This window comes from Scardinius erythrophthalmus, assembly GCF_964197995.2.
Source record: "Scardinius erythrophthalmus genome assembly, chromosome: 2".
NCBI lineage: Eukaryota > Metazoa > Chordata > Actinopteri > Cypriniformes > Leuciscidae > Scardinius > Scardinius erythrophthalmus.
The window spans coordinates 69,145,409-69,168,687 of record NC_138222.1 but is presented as its reverse complement, the minus strand read 5'-3'; the positions used below and the strand labels follow the sequence as shown (position 1 = coordinate 69,168,687).

General features: G+C 40.3%; 2 protein-coding genes across 2 annotated transcripts; both read right to left on the bottom strand.

The window, feature by feature from the left end:
- Positions 1 to 3,112: 3,112 nt before the first annotated feature.
- LOC308684995 (uncharacterized protein) lies at positions 3,113 to 10,517 on the bottom strand. The gene is made up of 5 exons (XM_081356399.1): positions 9,084 to 10,517; positions 8,848 to 8,889; positions 8,651 to 8,758; positions 7,097 to 7,210; positions 3,113 to 3,673 (listed from the first exon to the last, which is right to left on the bottom strand). Exons 1-5 carry the CDS (start codon positions 10,438 to 10,440, stop codon positions 3,459 to 3,461), a joined length of 1,836 nt encoding a protein of 611 aa, XP_081212525.1. The 5' UTR covers positions 10,441 to 10,517; the 3' UTR covers positions 3,113 to 3,458.
- Positions 10,518 to 10,657: 140 nt separating this feature from the next.
- On the bottom strand, positions 10,658 to 22,533 carry LOC308705993 (uncharacterized protein; the record flags this gene model as incomplete). The annotated part of the gene is made up of 13 exons (XM_081391359.1): positions 22,435 to 22,533; positions 19,932 to 20,047; positions 19,113 to 19,269; positions 18,736 to 18,928; positions 18,453 to 18,554; positions 17,528 to 17,629; positions 16,603 to 16,704; positions 15,678 to 15,779; positions 14,755 to 14,856; positions 12,743 to 13,009; positions 12,049 to 12,171; positions 10,780 to 11,790; positions 10,658 to 10,708 (listed from the first exon to the last, which is right to left on the bottom strand). The coding sequence occupies exons 2-13, from the start codon at positions 20,038 to 20,040 to the stop codon at positions 10,658 to 10,660; spliced, it is 2,421 nt and encodes an 806-aa protein (XP_081247485.1). The 5' UTR covers positions 20,041 to 20,047; positions 22,435 to 22,533.
- Positions 22,534 to 23,279: the final 746 nt, after the last annotated feature.

Below are 23,279 nucleotides of genomic sequence, written 5' to 3'. Positions count from 1 at the left end.
CACACACACACACACACACATCAGATCATCACTGACAGTGTTCATCAACACACACACACACACAGACACACACACACACACACACCAGATCATCACTGACAGTGTTCATCAACACACACACACACACACATCAGATCATCACAGACAGTGTTCATCAACACACACACACACACACACACACACACACACACACACACACACATCAGATCATCACAGACAGTGTTCATCAACACACACACACACACACACACACACACACACACACACACACACACACACACACACACACACACACACACACATCAGATCATCACAGACAGTGTTCATCAACACACACACACACACACATCAGATCATCACTGACAGTGTTCATCAACACACACACACACACACACACACACACACACACACACACACACACACACACACACACACACACACACACACACACACACACACACACACACACCAGATCATCACTGACAGTGTTCATCAACACACACACACACACACACACACACACACACACACACACACACACACACACCAGATCATCACAGACAGTGTTCATCAACACACACACACACACACACACACACACACACACACATCAGATCATCACAGACAGTGTTCATCAACACACACACACACACACACACACACACACACACACACACACATCAGGTCATCACTGACAGTGTTCATCAACACACACACACACACACACACACACACACACACACACACACACACACACACATTCTTGCGCAGGCCCCCTCATGGGGACCACCAGTTTTTTTATGCGTTGTGGGATCCACCCTTTCCAGTGGTCCTACACTGCTGTAAAAAACAACCTTAGATCCAAAAAAAAATCTCAATCATTAATATCACTTCAATTTGACAAATTTCAAAAGTTTTGTCGAAAAAGGTATTTGGCCCCTTGTGGGAACCGTTTCTAGGATTGCCAACTTGTGGGGTCCGCCCACATACACACATACATACCAAGTTTTTATATGTTAATGGGGCCCAAGGTCACTATCTGCAGCTGCTGACACCAGCCTTTATTATTACTCCCAGTTTCCTTATTTTGGACTAAAATAGTTATTTTTGTAATGAGCAATTAATTATGTATATATGTGAAACTTTCCATCTGCCTTTACAGATTACAAGACATACGGCTTCAAAGACAGTTTTATGACAAAACTGAAATGACCAATTTTATTGTAATGACACAGTTTATGCCACACAGTTGTCAGTCAATAAACTTTCTATTAAATGATTAAAACAAATTATTAATTTAATGTCTAGAGGTCTGTACAATCTGCACTCAATGTTTGAACAACATCAGCCTGAACTTTTATGTAAACCCAACAGTTTCTCTTATATAGGCATTGAAATTATATGTTTCATTGGACTGCATCCATAATGTCATGTTAACAAGTTGTTCTTTCCAGTGAAGCCTCAAATTTTGAAATCATGACAGAGATATTTAAAGAAATGAAAAATCCTTTGAAAGTGTGTGGGGCATATGTTAAATATTTCAGTGTTCAGGCCCTTAAAAAAAATGTATTAAAATAAATAAGAATATATCAATATCCATCCAACATCCACACATCCATCCATCCATCCATCCATATATACAACATCTGGTCAACATCCATCCATCCATCCACCCATATATCCAACATCTGTTCAACATCCATCCATCCATCCATATATCCAACATCTGGTCAACATCCATCCATCCATCCATCCATCCATCCATATATCCAACATCTGTTCAACATCCATCCATCCATCCATCCATCCATCCATATATCCAACATCTGTTCAACATCCATCCATCCACCCATATATCCAACATCTGTTCAACATCCATCCATCCACCCATATATCCAACATCTGTTCAACATCCATCCATCCATATATCCAACATCTGTTCAACATCCATCCATCCATCCATCCATCCATATATCCAACATCTGTTCAACATCCATCCATCCACCCATATATCCAACATCTGTTCAACATCCATCCATCCATATATCCAACATCTGGTCAACATCCATCCATCCATATATCCAACATCTGGTCAACATCCATCCATCCATCCATCCATCCATCCATCCATCCATATATCCAACATCTGTTCAACATCCATCCATATATCCAACATCTGTTCAACATCCATCCATCCATCCATCCATCCATCCATATATCCAACATCTGTTCAACATCCATCCATCCATCCATATATCCAACATCTGGTCAACATCCATCCATCCAGTCATCATCTACCCTACATCCATCCAGCCATTATCCACCCTACATCCATCAAACATCCATCCATCCAACATCCATCCAACATCTACCCTACATCCATCCAACATCCATCCATCCATCCATCCATCCATCCAACATCCATCCATTCAAAATTCTACCCTACATCCATCCAACATCCATCCATCCAGCCAACATCTACCCTACATCCAGCCAACATCCATCCATCCAACATCTACCCTACATCCATCCAACATCCATCCATCCAACATCCATCCATCCATCCAACATCCATCCATCCAGCCAACATCCATCCAGCCAACATCTACCCTACATCCAGCCAACATCCATCCATCCAACATCTACCCTACATCCATCCAACATCCATCCATCCAACATCCATCCATTCAACATCTACCCTACATCCATCCAACATCCATCCATCCAACATCCATCCATCCAACATCCATCCAGCCAACATCCATCCATCCAACATCCATCCATCCAACATCCATCCATCCATCATCCATCCATCCAACATCCATCCATCCATCCAACATCCATCCATCCATCATCCATCCATCCAACATCTACCCTACATCCAGCCAACATCCATCCATCCAACAATCATCCACCCTACATCCATCCAACATCCATCATCTACCCTACATCCATGCAGCCATCATCTACCCTACATTCATCCAGCCATCATCTACCCTACATCCATCCAACATCTACCATCCATCCATCCATCCATCCATCCATCCATCCATCATCTACCCTACATCCATCCAACATTCATCCATCAAACATCTATCCATCCAACATCCATCCAGCCATCATCTACCCTACATCCATCTAACATCCATTATCTATCCTACATCCATCTAACATCCATTATCTATCCTACATCCATCCATCTATCAAACATCTATTCAATATCCATCCAACATCCACACAACCAACATCCATCCTACATCCATCAAATTAACAATGAAATGAAATGAAATAAGAACTGTGAAATGTGTATATTTGTAGGCCACTGGACATCCATAAAACCTGAGCAAACCCCTACAACAACAACAAAAAGGTTACAACAGAACACAACCAAAGACAAAACACTTTAAGATCCTACCTCTAATGTTTTGGTTTTACCTCAGTTCCATTAGGTGCTTACACTAGACTTTTCTTCTCAGGGCTGTAATGCGATTTTTAACATAAAATTTAACTGCTTTCCAGTCTCTGTTTCTGAGAGCTTGAGGTTCTGCAGTAATACAGCGCTGACACTCTTCTTTACCAGGAACTTGATTCATTACAATAAATCTCCTCAAATGTTTGTCCACTGCAGCACACTCGTCTGGGGTCCAGCTTCTTTTGACAGCCGTTTGTTTTCCTATGTAGGCAAAAACACAAAACATTGTAGGTTTTCTTTTATAAAGAAATTTTAATCTTACTTAACCCTGTAAGACACACTGTTTCAGAATTACAACAATTGTGGTTATTCCCCAAAACCCCTTTTGTCTTTTTTTTATTGTTTGTTTGTTTATACAACCACATCAATATGATCTGTGGGTCCAACATTTTAATCCCACCATGTAATTGGATCCAGGATTTGTATACAAAGCCCACCCTTAAGTCAAGAAGTGACACATCCTACAATTTTCTGATCAAGCAACATCCCGTTGATTTACTGGACTGGATTCATCTTCAAGTAAGTAAAATGCTTGGAATATGTTTTTCTGTGTTTATTACAGTGTCTAGAACAAGGACATATACAGTAAATGTTGCATATTACAATGTTGGATGAGAGTGGCGGTCATAATTGCCCTGTTTTTAAGAGGAACATCTTGAGGGGAACTTAAATGAAAATGTTCACAACAAATTATACATGATTTAAACATTATACCCTTTAGCTTTATATCGTAATACATATTCTATACTGTATTAGAGACTAAAGTTGAAAGATATATTGCCATATCTAAACATAATTTGCTATCACATTCAGGACTTTCTAACAAAGAAATTCTGTTTGTGCAAATCTGCCCTTTCTTAGTCTACTGGTAAACAAAATGTTCTTATCAATTTATAGTCAAAGTGCTTATCATTAGGCCTATAACCTTTATTTAACCAGGTCTGTCCCATTGAGATCCAATATCTCTTTTACAAGAGACACCTGGCCAATCCTCCAAGTTGTGCGGGATGCTCCTGGTGCTTTGTTCTGGCACAGGTGTAAATGTTCATCACTGTTAGATTTTGTTGTAAACTGGACGCTGAATGCATTCCTGTAATGATTACAATCACAGTCTACTATAGGTGAGCCATTAGGTATAGTGTGACCGGTGAGATGTGTGAATAGGCTGCTTCAGTCCAAAGTGTGAACGCGTCATAATGAGGCATGTGTGCTATTTGTATATACAATGTACATTTGTTTCAATTTTATCTTTTTCATTTCAGAATGCCACCAGCAAGGAGAAATCCTCGGTACAATGTGCACAATATAATTGCCATCATCCAAAAAGGAGAAAGTGATGTGGACATAGATTTTGACAACACTGATGCAAGTGATGAAGAATCAGATATTGATGTCTCTGTGGACAAAGAAAACCAAGAACCTACCGAATGTCCAGCTAATGTGAATATTGAGCCCGGGCAATCAAAGAAATACATCATGCCACATGACAGACGTCACTGATTTTTCTGGTCAAGCTCTCACAGATGATGTCACCTCCCTCCACACACCAAGCTCTGGCAAAACAAAATACGTTTTGCTTTGGTTCAAGCTCTGGCAACAAATACGAACGAGTACAGCATTCAAAATGACGAAAGATCAGTCAACACTAATACAAAAGAAATACAGGCAGCATTGGGCATGTACCTGAGGATGGAACATTACATTTTGTAAACAATTTAACCGTGCCAAAGACTGAAAAGAGGGACAAACTCTGGAAACTCAGACCACAGCTTGATTCACTCAGAGAAAACTGCCTGCAGCAGGTGGTACCAGAAGAGCACATTCCATGGACAAGATGATGATACCCTTCAACGGGAAGTTCAGCAGCATCAAGAAGTATATGCAAGGTAATCTACGCTCATGGGGCTTTAAAGTATGGGTGAAAGCTGAAATCTCTAGCATGATGCTTGACTTTGATGTTTACCAAGGGAGCAACAATGAAGTACGAGTCAAATCTGAACTTGGATTGTCAGGTGATGTTGTAATGAAGCTTGACTCCACATTTCCAAAGGGTCAACACAACAAGATCTAGGCAGACAACTACTTCACCACCGTTCCATGAAGCTCCTTGAGCAAGGAATCCATTATGTGGGAACAGCAAGGCAAGTGCATCTACCCAACTGTAATCTTTACATGTGAAGAGCTTGAAGAAGAAGGGCAGAGGAAGCTTTGACCACAGAGTGGAGGAGAAACAACATCTGTGCTGTCAAATGGTACGACAACAGGGCGGTGACACTTGTGTCATCCTTCGCTGGACCAGAACCTGTTCAGGAGATTCAACACTGGGACAAAGCCGCCAATACCTACATTGATGTTAGAAAGGCTTCCATTGTGGGCATCTACAATAAATACATGGGAGGTGTGGATTTGTTGGACTCATTTACAGCAAAACACAAGTATGCACTGAAATCCTGGCGGTGGTACATGTACATCTTCTGGCACACAATCACCCTTGCTGTGGTCAACGCCTGGCTCCTCTACAAGCAGCACAGCCTATGCTCTCAGGATGCCAAAGGAGGAGATACTGAACATGAGCAAGTTCCAAGCATAGCTGGCTTCCTCTCTCATTACGGTAATGATCTATTTGTGCTATTTACCTTGTTTGTGATAAATCAGACTGGTATTTGAGATGTACATAAATTGATACATTTGTTCTTTATATTCTAATCTGGTGGACACAACACTGAAAACACCAAAGAGAGGACGGCCATCTTCAATCAACAAGAGCCCAGAGACAGGAGCCCTCTGAATAGTGGAAAGAGACCACACATGGATGATGGAAGTCCAAAGGCTCCCTCTTCTAAAAAAAACTGGAAACTGGACATTTCCCCCTGAAGACAAAGAGAGGGCACTGCAGACATTGCAGTAAAGGGTACACCAATACCCAATGCAGCAAGTGTGATGTCCGCCTCTGTTTTTCAGAGAACAGGAACCATTTCTGGGATTACCACTATAAGTGAAGGTGGACTTCACACTGAGCACACAGATTTCAGTGGAGAGCGAGAGAACACTGCAGACATGGCACTGTTAACAATGTAAATAAATAAAGTTCTTATTTGTTGGAATAAACAACTCTTCATAATAACATGACTGAGAATATTATTCATTTTATACACTGGTTTGGTAAAAACAAAAACACAGCAAATTAATCCATAATTATTTAGCTTGATGGGCACCTCTTCGGACCTGACGTGCAGCCCAGCTACTCAAACGCAGCTACGTGTATGTACTCTTGTGATTGGCCAGAGTGATCACAAGTCTCCGGATGTTTGGGTCTCGTTGCTGAAAGAGTGCATGAAGCGGTGGAAAAAACCCAGCCCCCCTGTGCTGCCAAAATACAACAGACTTCTTATTGATATAAAGGTGATAATGTCAGTCTTCCCCCAACCCTACAACCTGCGACAATGCAGGCTCACAAGGTCTGTTCCTGCAACAGCTTCTTTCAAGCCACTGTCAGGCTTGTGCCACCGGACAGTAAGGAGGGACAGACATTTTTCAAGTGTTGAGTCAAGGAGGCAAAGTAAAAGCCCTTAAAAATAAATGAGCAGCTCTGGCCCAAAAGAGAGTGCAAGCCCCAAAGCTTACCTCTCTTTTTTGCAGACACACTCCGGTTTTGGACTTGTGATGTGGAGGGACATTCTTGCAGGGATGACATGCTGACCTCATCTTCTGACCCCTCTTCTCTTGGCATACTGACATCTGGACAAAGAAATAACTTTATTGTAGTATACACTACTTGAAATATGTAATAGCCGTCAGTACAGTGGTTGTGTTATTTTATAAAATAATTTAGTATATTCAATTCAATTTTCAATTCAGTATTCAGTTTATTTATATAGTGTCGATTCACAACAGATGTCGTCTCAAGGCACTTAACAAGAAGTCAGTATATGGGATTTGTGTCTCTTAAAGAGACAGTTTATTTCATCCCGTCTCCTATCGTCCTGAAATTCTTTTCAAGTGACTAATGACGTGAAAATTAGTTGTCATGTTAGCCGAGGAATGGGCAACTCCAGTCCTCAAGGGCCACTAATCTGCAGCTCTGAGATGTTTCCCTGCTTCAACACACCTGATTCAAATTAAATAGATCAAACAGCTTGTTGCCAAGCTCTGCACAATGAATCAGGTGTGTTGCAGCAGGGAAACATCTAAGACCTAAAGGATAGTGGCCCTCAAGCAGTATATTTCCTCATATAGTGTACGGACGACAGACCGTCCCACGCAGTCCACTAGTGCTGAAGTAGCTGTGCACCGAAAAGATTGTATGTTGGACAATATAAGATGAACTGATTTCATCAGACAAAAAGCGACTGTTGTTACTGACATCACAAGTAGCATTAACGTTTAGGTTTGTGTGCCCTCACCTACTGTTTATAGGTTGCTCCAATCTCACGGCGCAGACTTCACGCAGGGATTGCACGGCTACTCAAACATTTTTCCTCCTCAACTGTGTACGAGTACACAGTTACAGCGAGTCGAGTATGAGTACACAGATGAGGAGGAAACATGTCAAGACGACAAGGCTGTACGAGTTTATTTGATGTCATCTAACCCGATGGCATGTGTGTTTGAGCCAGTGATGAGGAGGAGGGTTGAGAGACCCGTTTTTGCGGAAGTTGAGGGAGCTGCAGCGGCTCCGGACGGAGATGAAAGTGAGGAGAGGGTCGGCAACCCTTTGCAGTGCAAGTGCGGTCACTGCTCAGCAATGCGGACAACCGTGGAGTCTGTTTGCTGCCATGAAGCAGACTTGGATAATGTGCCCAGGGAATTGTCCTGCATCACCTTATCACGCACATTTCAGATGTTCTGTAGTGACAGGGACGTGTTGGAGTAGCTGTGCTATCCCTGTATGAAGTCTGTGCCGAGAGATTAGAGCAACCTATAAGCAATAGGTGGGTACACGCTAACCTCACAGTTAATGCTAGTTGTAATTTCAGGTAGTACTGACGCAGTGTTCAGTTATAAAACGGGGGTTGTGTTTGACTGATTGTGCAGCCTCTGCATCAGACAGGTCTCCTGACAGAGTAGCAGGAGAAAGAAGTGGGTGGGACAAAGGAGGGAGGTGGAGTTGTTGATGTTCAAATTTTTGCCATGTGGTGTGTGAAATGCACGAAAGGTAAGAATTGCGTTCAAGCTCACCGGTTGCAGACACTCCCTGGTTTTGACTTTGTGATGTGGAGGTACATTCTTGCGTGGATGACATGCTGACCTCATCGTCTGACCCATCATCTCCTAGCATACTGACATCTGGAGAGGGAAATAACTTAAGAATACAATACACAAAATATCTAAAACAGATTATTTATAATCAATTTAGGAACATCGTATACACATACCTTCAATGTCCTCTGCTAAAGGTCCCTCCATGTCAATGGTCTCTAAAATGATAATTGATAAAAAGTTGAGTTTGGAAAGCTGAAACTATGGGCAATCTGCAAGAGTATACAACAGTAGTATTATCTCTCATCCCGTCACCATTACTGCCCTATGTTTTACATGGTAAATAGTTGTTTTCTGAATGCGGAAGACTAAATGTCATATATAGTGCCTTCAAGAATATAAAGTTAATTACCATTCACATCGACTTGTATTTCATCAAGGCTCTTTCCTTTGTAATCTCCTAGGCGTCCTTGTTCCATTGCCAGGAGCACTTTACTTACTTTGGCTAATTGGAGGGTGCTTTCTGGGAGCCTGTAGTGTTTCCTGTGAACAGCGATATTATGACCAAGGAAGTCTGCCAACTGGTCGAGCTCGGTGGTTTTGAGGTTTAGAACAGTAGACAGGGTAGCAATATGTTTCCTCAGTTGAATTGATGTTAACGCTTGAGGATTTTTTATGTCAGCACATTCACTGACAAATTGCCTCATGCAGTCACAAGCCCTGAGGTAATGGTCAGATTGTGGCAATGCAAACAGATATTCATTGTCCTTCAGCACCCCACATTCTTCTCTGCTCTCAGTAAGAGCATCAAGTGATTCTCTCATTAATGGGGTTAGAAGAACAGGAACCTTCCTTCCTCTTTTTCCAACAATTGCTATTCGAACAAAATGCCTGCAGAGCTTCTGCTCAAGCGCTGTGAGGGCCAAATTTACATCTCCCTGTTCCTCTGATGTGTCCTTCGATAAGTATGCAGACAGGCGCATTCGGGACACTTCACCTGCTCTCCGCCGATTAAAAAGCATAACTTGAGTCAGCGTTACTTTTGCAAGTTCCTTCCAATTTGTGGATGAACGATGTTCTTTTAAATCTTTGAGATGTTGCTGGTGTTTTTCTTCTAGATAGCAATGTAGCTTTTGGATATCTTGTGTAAGAGGTAAAAGTTGCGGTGCATTCCATTTGGCCCGGTTAAGCTGGGTTAATGCCTGGCCTGCAATATCAAACCTCCAACTCTCTAAATACAACTGTGCGAACTCCTCAGCATTTTTAATGGTTTCTTTATCTTTCTTTTTCAGTCCTTCGGACTTGATAAACATAGCCAACGAATGCAGGCTGTGTCCTACCTTGCGTGCAAGAGAGGGACATTGGTATATGCCAGTTTCATCACTGAATCCAGATAGGTTCTTTGCAGCTCTGACAACCTGGGAGTACTGTTCAGGTTTGATGAGTTCTAGAATGGTCTTCACATATGTGATTTTTTTAGCTTCCAATAAAAGCCTACCAAGTTCTCTCAGTTTTTGGCGTATATACTGGTGTTGACTGACTATCTTCTCATTCTTTTTGAACAACCTGAACCCATAATTGAGGATGCAGTTGTCTCCTTTAATTGCAACTGCAATCTTGTCCTGAATCATTACACTCAAGAACTTCCAATACGCGTCTGTATATTCCGATGGAGAACGTTCAGCGAAAGCACACAATGCCTGAACTCTCTTTTTACCTGGTTTAGAACTTTCGGGTTTGAAGCTGCAGACCTTGAAATGCCGCCACATCGCTCTTCTTGAGAACAACCCATAGCAGTGAATGCAATGTGCAAATTTATGTCCCTCTGATTTTTTTCCCGGTTGTTTACATGGGATTAGTTTTCCCTTTTGTGTTTCCAAAACATGACTGTTGTGCTCGAAGTTTCCCTTATTTCGTATGTAGTCCAATTGTAGTTTTCTTTCCTTTGAGTTTTTTGGAAAACTGAATGCTTTCGCGACATCCAATTCATCTTGGTGTTTGCGCCACAAGTGTCTTGACATTTTCTGGACAAACTTCCTGCAATAAAAGCAGAAATGTTTCTTGTTATAGCTTCTGGATCCATCATCTTTCTTTAAAGTTGGACTGACAATGATATACTGCTCTTCTTCCAGGGGCACTGAAACATTGTTTTCAGAATATGTTGCGATTTCCTTTTCATTCCCATCAACTCTGCTATTTGGAAATCTTTGTGTGGGATCATGACATCTTTCCAAAAGTCTTCTCTGGCTAAAGTCAAATTGGCTATGACTAGAGGATCTACTTCCACTCTCCCTGGGCTTTGACTTGCTCTGTCTGGAGGACTCGCTTCGACTCTCCCTAGAGGATCTACTTCCACTCTCCCTGGGCTTTGACTTGCTCTGTCTGGAGGACTTGCTTCCACTCTCTCTGGAGGATCTACTTCCACTCTCTCTGGAGGATCTACTTCCACTCTCTCTGGAGGATCTACTTCCACTCTCTCTGGAGGATCTACTTCCACTCTCTCTGGAGGATCTACTTCCACTCTCTCTGGAGGATCTACTTCCACTCTCTCTGGAGGATCTACTTCCACTCTCTCTGGAGGATCTACTTCCACTCTCCCTGGAGGATCTACTTCCACTCTCCCTGGGCTTAGACTTGCTCTGTCTGGAGGACTTGCTTCCACTCTCTCTGGAGGATCTACTTCCACTCTCTCTGGAGGATCTACTTCCACTCTCTCTGGAGGATCTACTTCCACTCTCTCTGGAGGATCTACTTCCACTCTCCCTGGGCTTAGACTTGCTCTGTCTGGAGGACTTTCTTCCACTCTCTCTGGAGGATCTACTTCCACTCTCTCTGGAGGATCTACTTCCACTCTCTCTGGAGGATCTACTTCCACTCTCCCTGGGCTTAGACTTGCTCTGTCTGGAGGACTCGCTTCCACTCTCTCGAGAGGATCTACTTCCACTCTCCCTGGGCTTAGACTTGCTCTGACTGGATGATGCACCTTTGTTCTTTTTTTCCATTTCCAGGGTTAATTCCATACTGCTATCACTTTCTGTGCTTTCATCCTTGGGATTTGGAATATACTCCTCTTCGCTACCTAAGTTTGAGTCATCCGATTCCATGAGATTCATCTGAATCTTTAAAAACAAACACACATCTGTTAATAACTATTTTTGCAACATTAAATATTAAAAATAAAAAACCTGAGTATACTGATTGAACAGGCTCAGGATACTAAATGAAGAAAAATCTGTATGGACCATTTTCAGTACAAGTAAATTTACAAATTAGAAGAATCCCCATCAGACTCACTAGCAAGAGCAACAGACATTTTCACAATCATGAAAACACAAAAGAACCCCCCCCCCCCCCCCCCAAAAAAAAAAAAGACTTACGGGACGGCAAGACCTTCTTCTCAGCTTCTGTGAATCCCTTTCAGGCTTAAAAAAAGGAGTCTCCTCTGCGCTGTCACTACTTGAATCATAGAGACTGTGGGTAAAATCTTGTACTCTATCCATCTGCAAAAAGGGAGACATGGAGATATTTTGCTGTATGATTGCTGTATTTTTAATTGATAGGGAGACCATTCAGAGGTTGTCAGGTGAGCTAGACACCTATGATAATTATTGACCAATATTACCCCTCCATCCACCTGCTGAGGCCCATGTCCAAACTGCCTTCCAGGTGGAGTAAATGTTGACAAAATTCTAAAAAAAAAAAAAGAGTAATGCTTCAGTTTTCATGCATTTGATTGTTAAATTTAATGACTTCACAGCAAATGATTAATCATAATGATATAGTGTCATTCCTGTAGACATGGAACTACTCAAGAGAGAGAGATTAGTCAATAATTTTCCGAAGTGTCTTCCTCACCTCACAATTGTCTCCCTATCAATTAAAAATCAGCAATCAGTCAGAAAAGAAGTTGAGCTTCTCTAATAAATGTTTACTGATTGATTGTTGGTGATCTCTATTTAATTGATAATTAATGCACCAGGCGAGGAGGAGGACTCGACCGGATTTTGGCAACAGAGACCGTTATCACATAAACAAGTTAATTATATTGTTAAAATGTGTTTTGGGGCTTACCAGAATGCTTTTTGTGCGTCTCAGTGGTGGAACAAGTTCATCATCCGATTGATTGTTGGAATGGTTGCTTGGAGAAGCCTCATCACAAGTTTCTTTCACAACAGTTTCATCTGAATCGTACAAAAGATCTGAAACATCTGGGCCAATATCATTCTGCCCTATAATAACATCCAGGTGTGGGGTGGGAGGTTCGTTTTCCATACCATCCTCATCAGTTTCATCACTATCTGAATAATCAACCAGTGAAAATCCTTGGACAGTAAATGCCTAAAAATAAACAAAAATTCATTAAGTATGGAATTAGAAAGGTTGGCCAAAGAAACATGGCATGGTCTGACTAAAAATCTAAATCCAGAAATGTGAACATCAGCCCTTTTAGACAGCGTACAATTATAAATGTTAAAATCAGAGTACAGCTATACTATAGTATTACAATACTATCATATAGTTGCCTGAGGAAGACCATTTGGATCGAAACATTTGTTTTTTAGTCAATAAAAGGTAACTGTGAGCTTTAACCCAGTATGCAGATGTTCTTATTTTTTCTCCCCAGATGTTATCATAATGCATTAAAAGGTGCCCCACAAGAATGGGACTGGAAAGATGCCAGTGTGTTACATTACCTGGCCTTTACAACCCAATATGGTCACCTGACTACTTTAAAGCCCCATGAGCATTGGTCCATGGTCCAATTGACCATTACAGGAGTTTTCAGTGCATCAAATCAAAATATTTAAAATCAAAATTAAAAATCAAAAAGATGCTTTAAAACATCTAACAGCTCAGACACAGTACACAATTACAAATGTTAAAATCACAGTTGAGGTCATGTCAGGTGTTGCCATAGTGCATTAAAAACAATTACAGTAAGAACTGGACGGAAGGGCCCCACATGGGTCAGACTAGAGACATATGAGTGTGTAAAGGAGAGACTAGAGAAACTAAATGTATTTGGAAGATGGAAGGACCCCATAAGAACATGACTGGAAACATGCCGGTGTGTGTGTGACATTAACTGGCCTTTAACACCCAATATAAAGCCACATAAGCAAAATATTGCTTTAAAACATCTAACAGCTCAGACACAGTATACAATTACAAATGTTAAAATCATAGTTGAGGTCATGTCAGGTGTTGCCATAGTGCATTAAAAACAATTACAGTAAGAACTGGACGGAAGGGCCCCACATGGGTCAGACTAGAGACATATGAGTGTGTAAAGGAGAGACTAGAGAAACTAAATGTATTTGGAAGATGGAAGGACCCCATAAGAACATGACTGGAAACATGCCGGTGTGTGTGTGACATTATCTGGCCTTTAACACCCAATATAAAGCCACATAAGCAAAATATTGCTTTAAAACATCTAACAGCTCAGACACAGTATACAATTACGAATGTTAAAATCATAGTTGAGGTCATGTCAGGTGTTGCCATAGTGCATTAAAAACAATTACAGTAAGAACTGGACGGAAGGGCCCCACATGGGTCAGACTAGAGACATATGAGTGTGTAAAGGAGAGACTAGAGAAACTAAATGTATTTGGAAGATGGAAGGACCCCATAAGAACATGACTGGAAACATGCCGGTGTGTGTGTGACATTACCTGGCCTTTAACACCCAATATAAAGCCACATAAGCAAAATATTGCTTTAAAACATCTAACAGCTCAGACACAGTATACAATTACAAATGTTAAAATCATAGTTGAGGTCATGTCAGGTGTTGCCATAGTGCATTAAAAACAATTACAGTAAGAACTGGACGGAAGGGCCCCACATGGGTCAGACTAGAGACATATGAGTGTGTAAAGGAGAGACTAGAGAAACTAAATGTATTTGGAAGATGGAAGGACCCCATAAGAACATGACTGGAAACATGCCGGTGTGTGTGTGACATTATCTGGCCTTTAACACCCAATATAAGGCCACATAAGCATTGGTCCACTTTAGTAAAAGAACACCACCACATACATGTCAGCATAGATGAATGTGTTTGAATGTACTTTTACCTGTGAGCAGGTCTGATCTGGGTTTGGTCCATCACTAAGCGTCTGAGGAACAGGGCTGGTCTCATTCTCTCCTGCTGCGGCTGGAGTCTGAAGGCCTTTCACCTGAAATAGACAAGACAAGAAGAGACTCAGAACTGTATGAAGAGACATTCACAGGCTAATAAGGTCATCTAATGGTGACACAGCACTGAACTTCAACTGAGAGCATGGACTAAAAAGCAGCTCACGTCTATTTCAGGAGTTTACAGTGGATCAAATCAAAATATTGCTTTAAAACATCTAACAGCTCAGACACAGTATACAATTACAAATGTTAAAATCATAGTTGAGGTCATGTCAGGTGTTGCCATAGTGCATTAAAAACAATTACAGTAAGAACTGGACGGAAGGGCCCCACATGGGTCAGACTAGAGACATATGAGTGTGTAAAGGAGAGACTAGAGAAACTAAATGTATTTGGAAGATGGAAGGACCCCATAAGAACATGACTGGAAACATGCCGGTGTGTGTGTGACATTAACTGGCCTTTAACACCCAATATAAAGCCACATAAGCAAAATATTGCTTTAAAACATCTAACAGCTCAGACACAGTATACAATTACAAATGTTAAAATCATAGTTGAGGTCATGTCAGGTGTTGCCATAGTGCATTAAAAACAATTACAGTGAGAACTGGACGGAAGGGCCCCACATGGGTCAGACTAGAGACATATGAGTGTGTAAAGGAGAGACTAGAGAAACTAAATGTATTTGGAAGATGGAAGGACCCCATAAGAACATGACTGGAAACATGCCGGTGTGTGTGACATTAACTGGCCTTTAACACCCAATATAAAGCCACATAAGCATTGGTCCACTTTAGTAAAAGAACACCACCACATACATGTCAGCATAGATGAATGTGTTTGAATGTACTTTTACCTGTGAGCAGGTCTGATCTGGGTTTGGTCCATCACTAAGCGTCTGAGGAACAGGGCTGGTCTCATTCTCTCCTGCTGCGGCTGGAGTCTGAAGGCCTTTCACCTGAAATAGACAAGACAAGAAGAGACTCAGAACTGTATGAAGAGACATTCACAGGCTAATAAGGTCATCTAATGGTGACACAGCACTGAACTTCAACTGAGAGCATGGACTAAAAAGCAGCTCACGTCTATTTCAGGAGTTTGCAGTGGATCAAATCAAAATATTGCTTTAAAACATCTAACAGCTCAGACACAGTATACAATTACGAATATTAAAATCACAGTTGAGGTCATGTCAGGTGTTGCCATAGTGCATTAAAAACAATTACAGTGAGAACTGGACGGAAGGGCCCCACATGGGTCAGACTAGAGACATATGAGTGTGTAAAGGAGAGACTAGAGAAACTAAATGTATTTGGAAGATGGAAGGACCCCATAAGAACATGACTGGAAACATGCCGGTGTGTGTGTGACATTAACTGGCCTTTAACACCCAATATAAAGCCACATAAGCAAAATATTGCTTTAAAACATCTAACAGCTCAGACACAGTATACAATTACGAATGTTAAAATCATAGTTGAGGTCATGTCAGGTGTTGCCATAGTGCATTAAAAACAATTACAGTAAGAACTGGACGGAAGGGCCCCACATGGGTCAGACTAGAGACATATGAGTGTGTAAAGGAGAGACTAGAGAAACTAAATGTATTTGGAAGATGGAAGGACCCCATAAGAACATGACTGGAAACATGCCGGTGTGTGTGTGACATTATCTGGCCTTTAACACCCAATATAAAGCCACATAAGCATTGGTCCACTTTAGTAAAAGAACACCACCACATACATGTCAGCATAGATGAATGTGTTTGAATGTACTTTTACCTGTGAGCAGGTCTGATCTGGGTTTGGTCCATCACTAAGCGTCTGAGGAACAGGGCTGGTCTCATTCTCTCCTGCTGCGGCTGGAGTCTGAAGGCCTTTCACCTGAAATAGACAAGACAAGAAGAGACTCAGAACTGTATGAAGAGACATTCACAGGCTAATAAGGTCATCTAATGGTGACACAGCACTGAACTTCAACTGAGAGCATGGACTAAAAAGCAGCTCACGTCTATTTCAGGAGTTTGCAGTGGATCAAATCAAAATATTGCTTTAAAACATCTAACAGCTCAGACACAGTATACAATTACGAATATTAAAATCACAGTTGAGGTCATGTCAGGTGTTGCCATAGTGCATTAAAAACAATTACAGTGAGAACTGGACGGAAGGGCCCCACATGGGTCAGACTAGAGACATATGAGTGTGTAAAGGAGAGACTAGAGAAACTAAATGTATTTGGAAGATGGAAGGACCCCATAAGAACATGACTGGAAACATGCCGGTGTGTGTGTGACATTATCTGGCCTTTAACACCCAATATAAAGCCACATAAGCAAAATATTGCTTTAAAACATCTAACAGCTCAGACACAGTATACAATTACGAATGTTAAAATCATAGTTGAGGTCATGTCAGGTGTTGCCATAGTGCATTAAAAACAATTACAGTAAGAACTGGACGGAAGGGCCCCACATGGGTCAGACTAGAGACATATGAGTGTGTAAAGGAGAGACTAGAGAAACTAAATGTATTTGGAAGATGGAAGGACCCCATAAGAACATGACTGGAAACATGCCGGTGTGTGTGTGACATTATCTGGCCTTTAACACCCAATATAAGGCCACATAAGCATTGGTCCACTTTAGTAAAAGAACACCACCACATACATGTCAGCATAGATGAATGTGTTTGAATGTACTTTTACCTGTGAGCAGGTCTGATCTGGGTTTGGTCCATCACTAAGCGTCTGAGGAACAGGGCTGGTCTCATTCTCTCCTGCTGCGGCTGGAGTCTGAAGGCCTTTCACCTGAAATAGACAAGACAAGAAGAGACTCAGAACTGTATGAAGAGACATTCACAGGCTAATAAGGTCATCTAATGGTGACACAGCACTGAACTTCAACTGAGAGCATGGACTAAAAAGCAGCTCACGTCTATTTCAGGAGTTTACAGTGGATCAAATCAAAATATTGCTTTAAAACATCTAACAGCTCAGACACAGTATACAATTACAAATGTTAAAATCATAGTTGAGGTCATGTCAGGTGTTGCCATAGTGCATTAAAAACAATTACAGTAAGAACTGGACGGAAGGGCCCCACATGGGTCAGACTAGAGACATATGAGTGTGTAAAGGAGAGACTAGAGAAACTAAATGTATTTGGAAGATGGAAGGACCCCATAAGAACATGACTGGAAACATGCCGGTGTGTGTGTGACATTAACTGGCCTTTAACACCCAATATAAAGCCACATAAGCAAAATATTGCTTTAAAACATCTAACAGCTCAGACACAGTATACAATTACGAATGTTAAAATCATAGTTGAGGTCATGTCAGGTGTTGCCATAGTGCATTAAAAACAATTACAGTAAGAACTGGACGGAAGGGCCCCACATGGGTCAGACTAGAGACATATGAGTGTGTAAAGGAGAGACTAGAGAAACTAAATGTATTTGGAAGATGGAAGGACCCCATAAGAACATGACTGGAAACATGCCGGTGTGTGTGTGACATTATCTGGCCTTTAACACCCAATATAAAGCCACATAAGCATTGGTCCACTTTAGTAAAAGAACACCACCACATACATGTCAGCATAGATGAATGTGTTTGAATGTACTTTTACCTGTGAGCAGGTCTGATCTGGGTTTGGTCCATCACTAAGCGTCTGAGGAACAGGGCTGGTCTCATTCTCTCCTGCTGCGGCTGGAGCTTGGGTTTTTTTCAACTGGATTGCAGATAAAGAAGAACTCATTTTAACACACATCACAGATCAAAGATTAAATGCATTTCCATAGACAGTCAAGAGTAATATTGGAAACATGGTTAATATTGGAGAAATACAAAATTTGCTTTTGCAACAAAACATTTAAAAAAAGAAATCTCTAAACTTAATCTAACCAACTCACCTTACTGCGCCAAGGCCATTTTGAATCACCATAGTTGTAATCAATTTCATCTCCTATTTCTATTTTCTTCAGAGAAAAAAGGCACAAATGTGGTTTGTTGTCAACTATGATTTTTTTCATAACGCAATTTGGATTTTTGTGGTTGTCATTGGCCAATCGCCCCAGAGATGAGTCTTCTTCAGATGCATCCAGGCTGAAAAGTATCAGAAAAATGGTAATAGTTTTACATCTTTTAAAAAGTTTTATTGAAAGAGTTATTTTCAAAAGAATTTAAGAGTATTTGTGCTTAATTCATTCATCAAGTATTAAACCCTTGATTCAGGGTTAACTCGTAATTTCTCTAAATCAATACAAAACATCCATCTTTCAATGTTTACCATAAGTGATGATTCTGCCACTGAAAGTCAAAGAGAAATGTGCTTTCAATCTCTGAGTATTTTCTTGACTTGCATTCCTCCTGTGTGAGGAGTTTACCCCTGTACTCCAACACGAAGTCCCCGGGTTCAATGGGGTGTGTGGCAAACACTCCTCTTCCTACAATAATATATAATAATTAAACAAACATTACATTGTAGCCGCAGCTCCGCCCACAACGCAGAGGCGAATTGCTAATGAGCTACTGCCGCTCTGCAGAAGCAAAGTCCTGGAAAAGAGCACATGATTTGGGCTAAAAACTGCATAATCATAATTTAAAGACCACTGAGAATGCTTTAAAATAGCTCAAAAGATGATCGGAGGGGGACTTTAAGTTGCAGTGAACGAAAGGTGCATTGAAACTCGCAATAACTTTATTAATTACAAATTTGTAATAATTGGGGTTTGACACCCAGAGACTGTGAGGAAAAAAACTGTATGCTGAAGCAGAAACAGAGAAGAAGAAAGTGCTACTTCATGGTTCCTGCATCATTTTAAAAATCAAACCAAATGCTTTTTAAAAACCTTATGAGCTCAGTAAATGAAAAATAAGACCCAACAGGCCAAGGGAAACAACAAGAAAAGAACTGAAATTCATACATGTGAATGATGACATCTACTTTTAATGTTTTATAATGCAGACGTTTATCCCTGTTAATGTTTTATCCCTATTATATATAACCTGAAAACACACAAAAACTGTACCCTGCCATTACATCAACAATAATACTTTTTTGATTTTGAAATGCACAAGTTGTGTCAAGGAATCTTCTGCAACTTACCTTTGTAACGGTCAATGAATCTCGGCATAAACCCATCCTTGTCAGTGCAAGACAGAATGTATGTCTTTGCATCGTCTATAGGCTTTTTTCTCCTCCTCCTTGTGGACATAATGGCTCTGTGAAAATAATTGTAATTCGTACTTAGTCAAGGCAAATCTCACAAAAAGCTTTTTGAAAAATAGCAAGTCACAAAAAAAATCTATTATGTAAAGTAAAATAAATACATAAACAGACATTCATACAAACACATAGATGCTGCAACAGCTGTGTACTGAGCTTTGCTATTGCAGGATGCACATTGTTTAACATCAAACACGGGCTAATGAAATATGCAAATTCTGAATGTGCACACTGAAAGCTGACCGAGCCTGTTGAAGCCGAGAAGTTAACTTGTTAGATGATAACCATGTTGTGCTGCACAGACACTCAGTAATCAATTTAAACTAGGGCTGTCAAACTTAACTTCTGGTACAGCAGCATGGCAGCGTTGCCACATGACCATTGACTGATATATGCAGCATCACATCCTTCCTCATACATACGCTCATGGATGGTTATGGGGGGGTCCAGGGTATGCCGGTACCACCCAGACAAAAAGCTTGGTGAAAACTTCCCTTAGAAGTATTGAGTCTAAACAAGCAAAGGTTTCAAATCTTGCTACATTTGTTGATCAGTCACAGTGATGCTCTGAAATTTAAGAATGTGTTTTTATTTGTTAAAAATGTGTTTGTTTTTAATATATATATATATATATATATATATATATATATATATATATAGTACCAGTCAAAAGTTTGGAAACGTTACTATTTTTAATGTTTTTGAAAGAAGTTTCTTATGCTCATCAAGCCTGCAGTTAAAAAAAAACAGTAATATTATGAAATATTATTACAATTTAAAATAATGGTTCTCTTTTTTAATATACTTTAAAATGTAATTTATTTTTGTGATGCAAAGCTGAATTTTCATCAGCAAGTACTCCAGTCTTTGGTGTCTTATGATCCTTCAGAAATCATTCTAATATGCTGATTTATGATCAATGTTGGAAACAGTTGTGCTGCTTAATATTTTTTTTATAACCTGAGATACTTTTTTCAGGATTATTTGATGAATAAAAAGTTAAAAAGAACTGTATGTATTTAGAATAGAAATCTTTTGTAACAATATACACTACTGTTCAAAAGTTTGGGAACAATAACTATTTTTTTAAAATAAATTAGTACTTTAATTCAACAAGGATGCGTTAAATTGATAAAAGGTGATGGTAACAATTTATATTGTTAGAAATGTTTTTATTTTGAATAAATGCTGTTTTTATGAATAAACGCTGTTAACGTTTTACTCAATGAATCCTGAAAAAAGTATTCCAAAAAATATATTAAGCAGCACAACTGTTTCCATCATTGATAATAACTGAGTATCAAATCATCATATTAGAATGATTTCTGAAGGATCATAAGACACCAAAGACTGGAGTACTTGCTGATGAAAATTCAGCTTTGCATCACAAAAATAAATTACATTTTAAAATATATTAAAAAAGAGAACCATTATTTTAAATTGTAATAATAACATTTCATAATATTACTTTTAATATTAATTAGTAATATTTCATAATATTACCTCTTTTTTTTTACTGCAGGCTTGATGGCATAAGAGACTTCTTTCAAAAACATTAAAATTAGTAGGCTAATGTTTCCAAACTTTTGACTGGTACTGTATATATAAAATGAAGTTGAGATAAGATGCTAAAATGGCAAGCATCACTTCACATTGTCACGGACATGGACAACTGAGAGCAGGAAAGATTTTTTTAATAAATACTTTGCATTTTACGAATTTTATTGAAAAAAATATGTGACCAAAACATCCACAACTGAATTGCTACAGCTATATTGCTGTAATTGCAAAGTAAATTTGGAAAAACTTGAAGGTGGTCTTTTCTATTATTTTCTCTCACCTGTCCTGCTCTAACAAACCAGCTGCGGGTAGGATGAGTGACTCCAAAACGGCACCGTAGCTTCAGGCCTGCGTTAGCTTCTGGCTAACCTCCATCGGCGAGTCCTGCCCTGTCTTGCTCACAATTCACAACCGATTCCACCTTTAACGACACGACTTTCACTGCACCCCGTGTCTGCCCCGCTGTCATGTCCGTGGTGACGTTATTAGGTTATGCCAACTGCTAAAAGTAATATTATGTCCCTAACGTTAGCTACATGGCAGCTAAACGAGGTAGCAAACATCACGATATAACGCCAAAATATGAACTCACCATAAAAACCTCACAATTCACAACCAACTCCACTTTTAACGACACGACTTCACTACACCCCGTCTCTGCCCCGCTGTCATGTCCGTGGTGACATGTTATTAGGTTAAGCCAACTGCTAATAGTAATATTATGTCGCTAACTTTAGCTACATTGCAGCCAAAAGAGGTAGCAAAAATCACGCTATACTGTAACGCCAAAATAAACTCACCATGAAAACCATGCCTAGCTTACCTGTTGCATCCGTCTTCTTATGTCTTCAATCTTAAGTCTTCTTCTTCTTCTGCGTCTTCTTCTTGTGCAATTTCCGCAGTTTTCCTTACTTTCGCGGCAGATTGTACAGTGCAGTAATTTCATTGGCTAAAGGTTTCAGATTCCCGCGGTGTGTATTCGATTTCGCGGGAAGTGTATCCTGACTTCCGGTTAAAAAAAAGGCTCGACGACACACACCTTCACACACTTACCCACTTTTTGCTACCTTACGGGCCACTTTTTAGAGATGAAAAAAAAAGCAATGGTAGCATCAGGGGAAGCTGCTGAGCTTATTTTAATTGAAATCGGAGTGGGGTCCACCATTTTGGGCCCCACTACGATTTTGGACCTCCTTAGGTGGATGTGCTCCCACCGATGGGAACCCACAGCGACGTAAATGTTAGTACACACACACACACACACACACACACACACACACACACACACACACACACACACAGTTGTGTCCATTGCAGGCTAGAGGAGTCCCCACTTGGATAAGTAGACATCGGTCAGAGTTGGCATGTTTAAAAAACACACACACACACACACACACACACACACACACACACACACACACACACACACACACACACACACACACACACACACACACACACACACACATTGTGATCTGTGATGGAGAACACATTTCGGTAACACTTTAGAATACTGTTCCTTCATTAATGAATAACTACACAGGAACAAACGAGTAACGCATTATTAACACTCTAGTAACTACTATTAACTAACAAGAAACTCTGATTAACAAATTAGTAAGTAATAGCGCTCAGTCGGATGTGGTAGTTCACTATTAGCTAATCAAT

What these genes read in the sequence shown, in the direction of transcription:
- LOC308684995 (XM_081356399.1), bottom strand. Translation starts at nt 10,440, where the DNA reads ATGTGGCGGCATTTCAAGGTCTGCAGCTTCAAACCCGAAAGTTCTAAA. An exon ending in TTTAGCAGAGGACATTGAAG is followed by an intron (nt 8,759 to 8,847) that starts GTATGTGTATAC and finishes TTCCCTCTCCAG; the next exon opens with ATGTCAGTATGCTAGGAGAT. An exon ending in TGTGTCTGCAAAAAAGAGAG is followed by an intron (nt 3,674 to 7,096) that starts GTAAGCTTTGGG and finishes TTGCCTACATAG; the next exon opens with GAAAACAAACGGCTGTCAAA.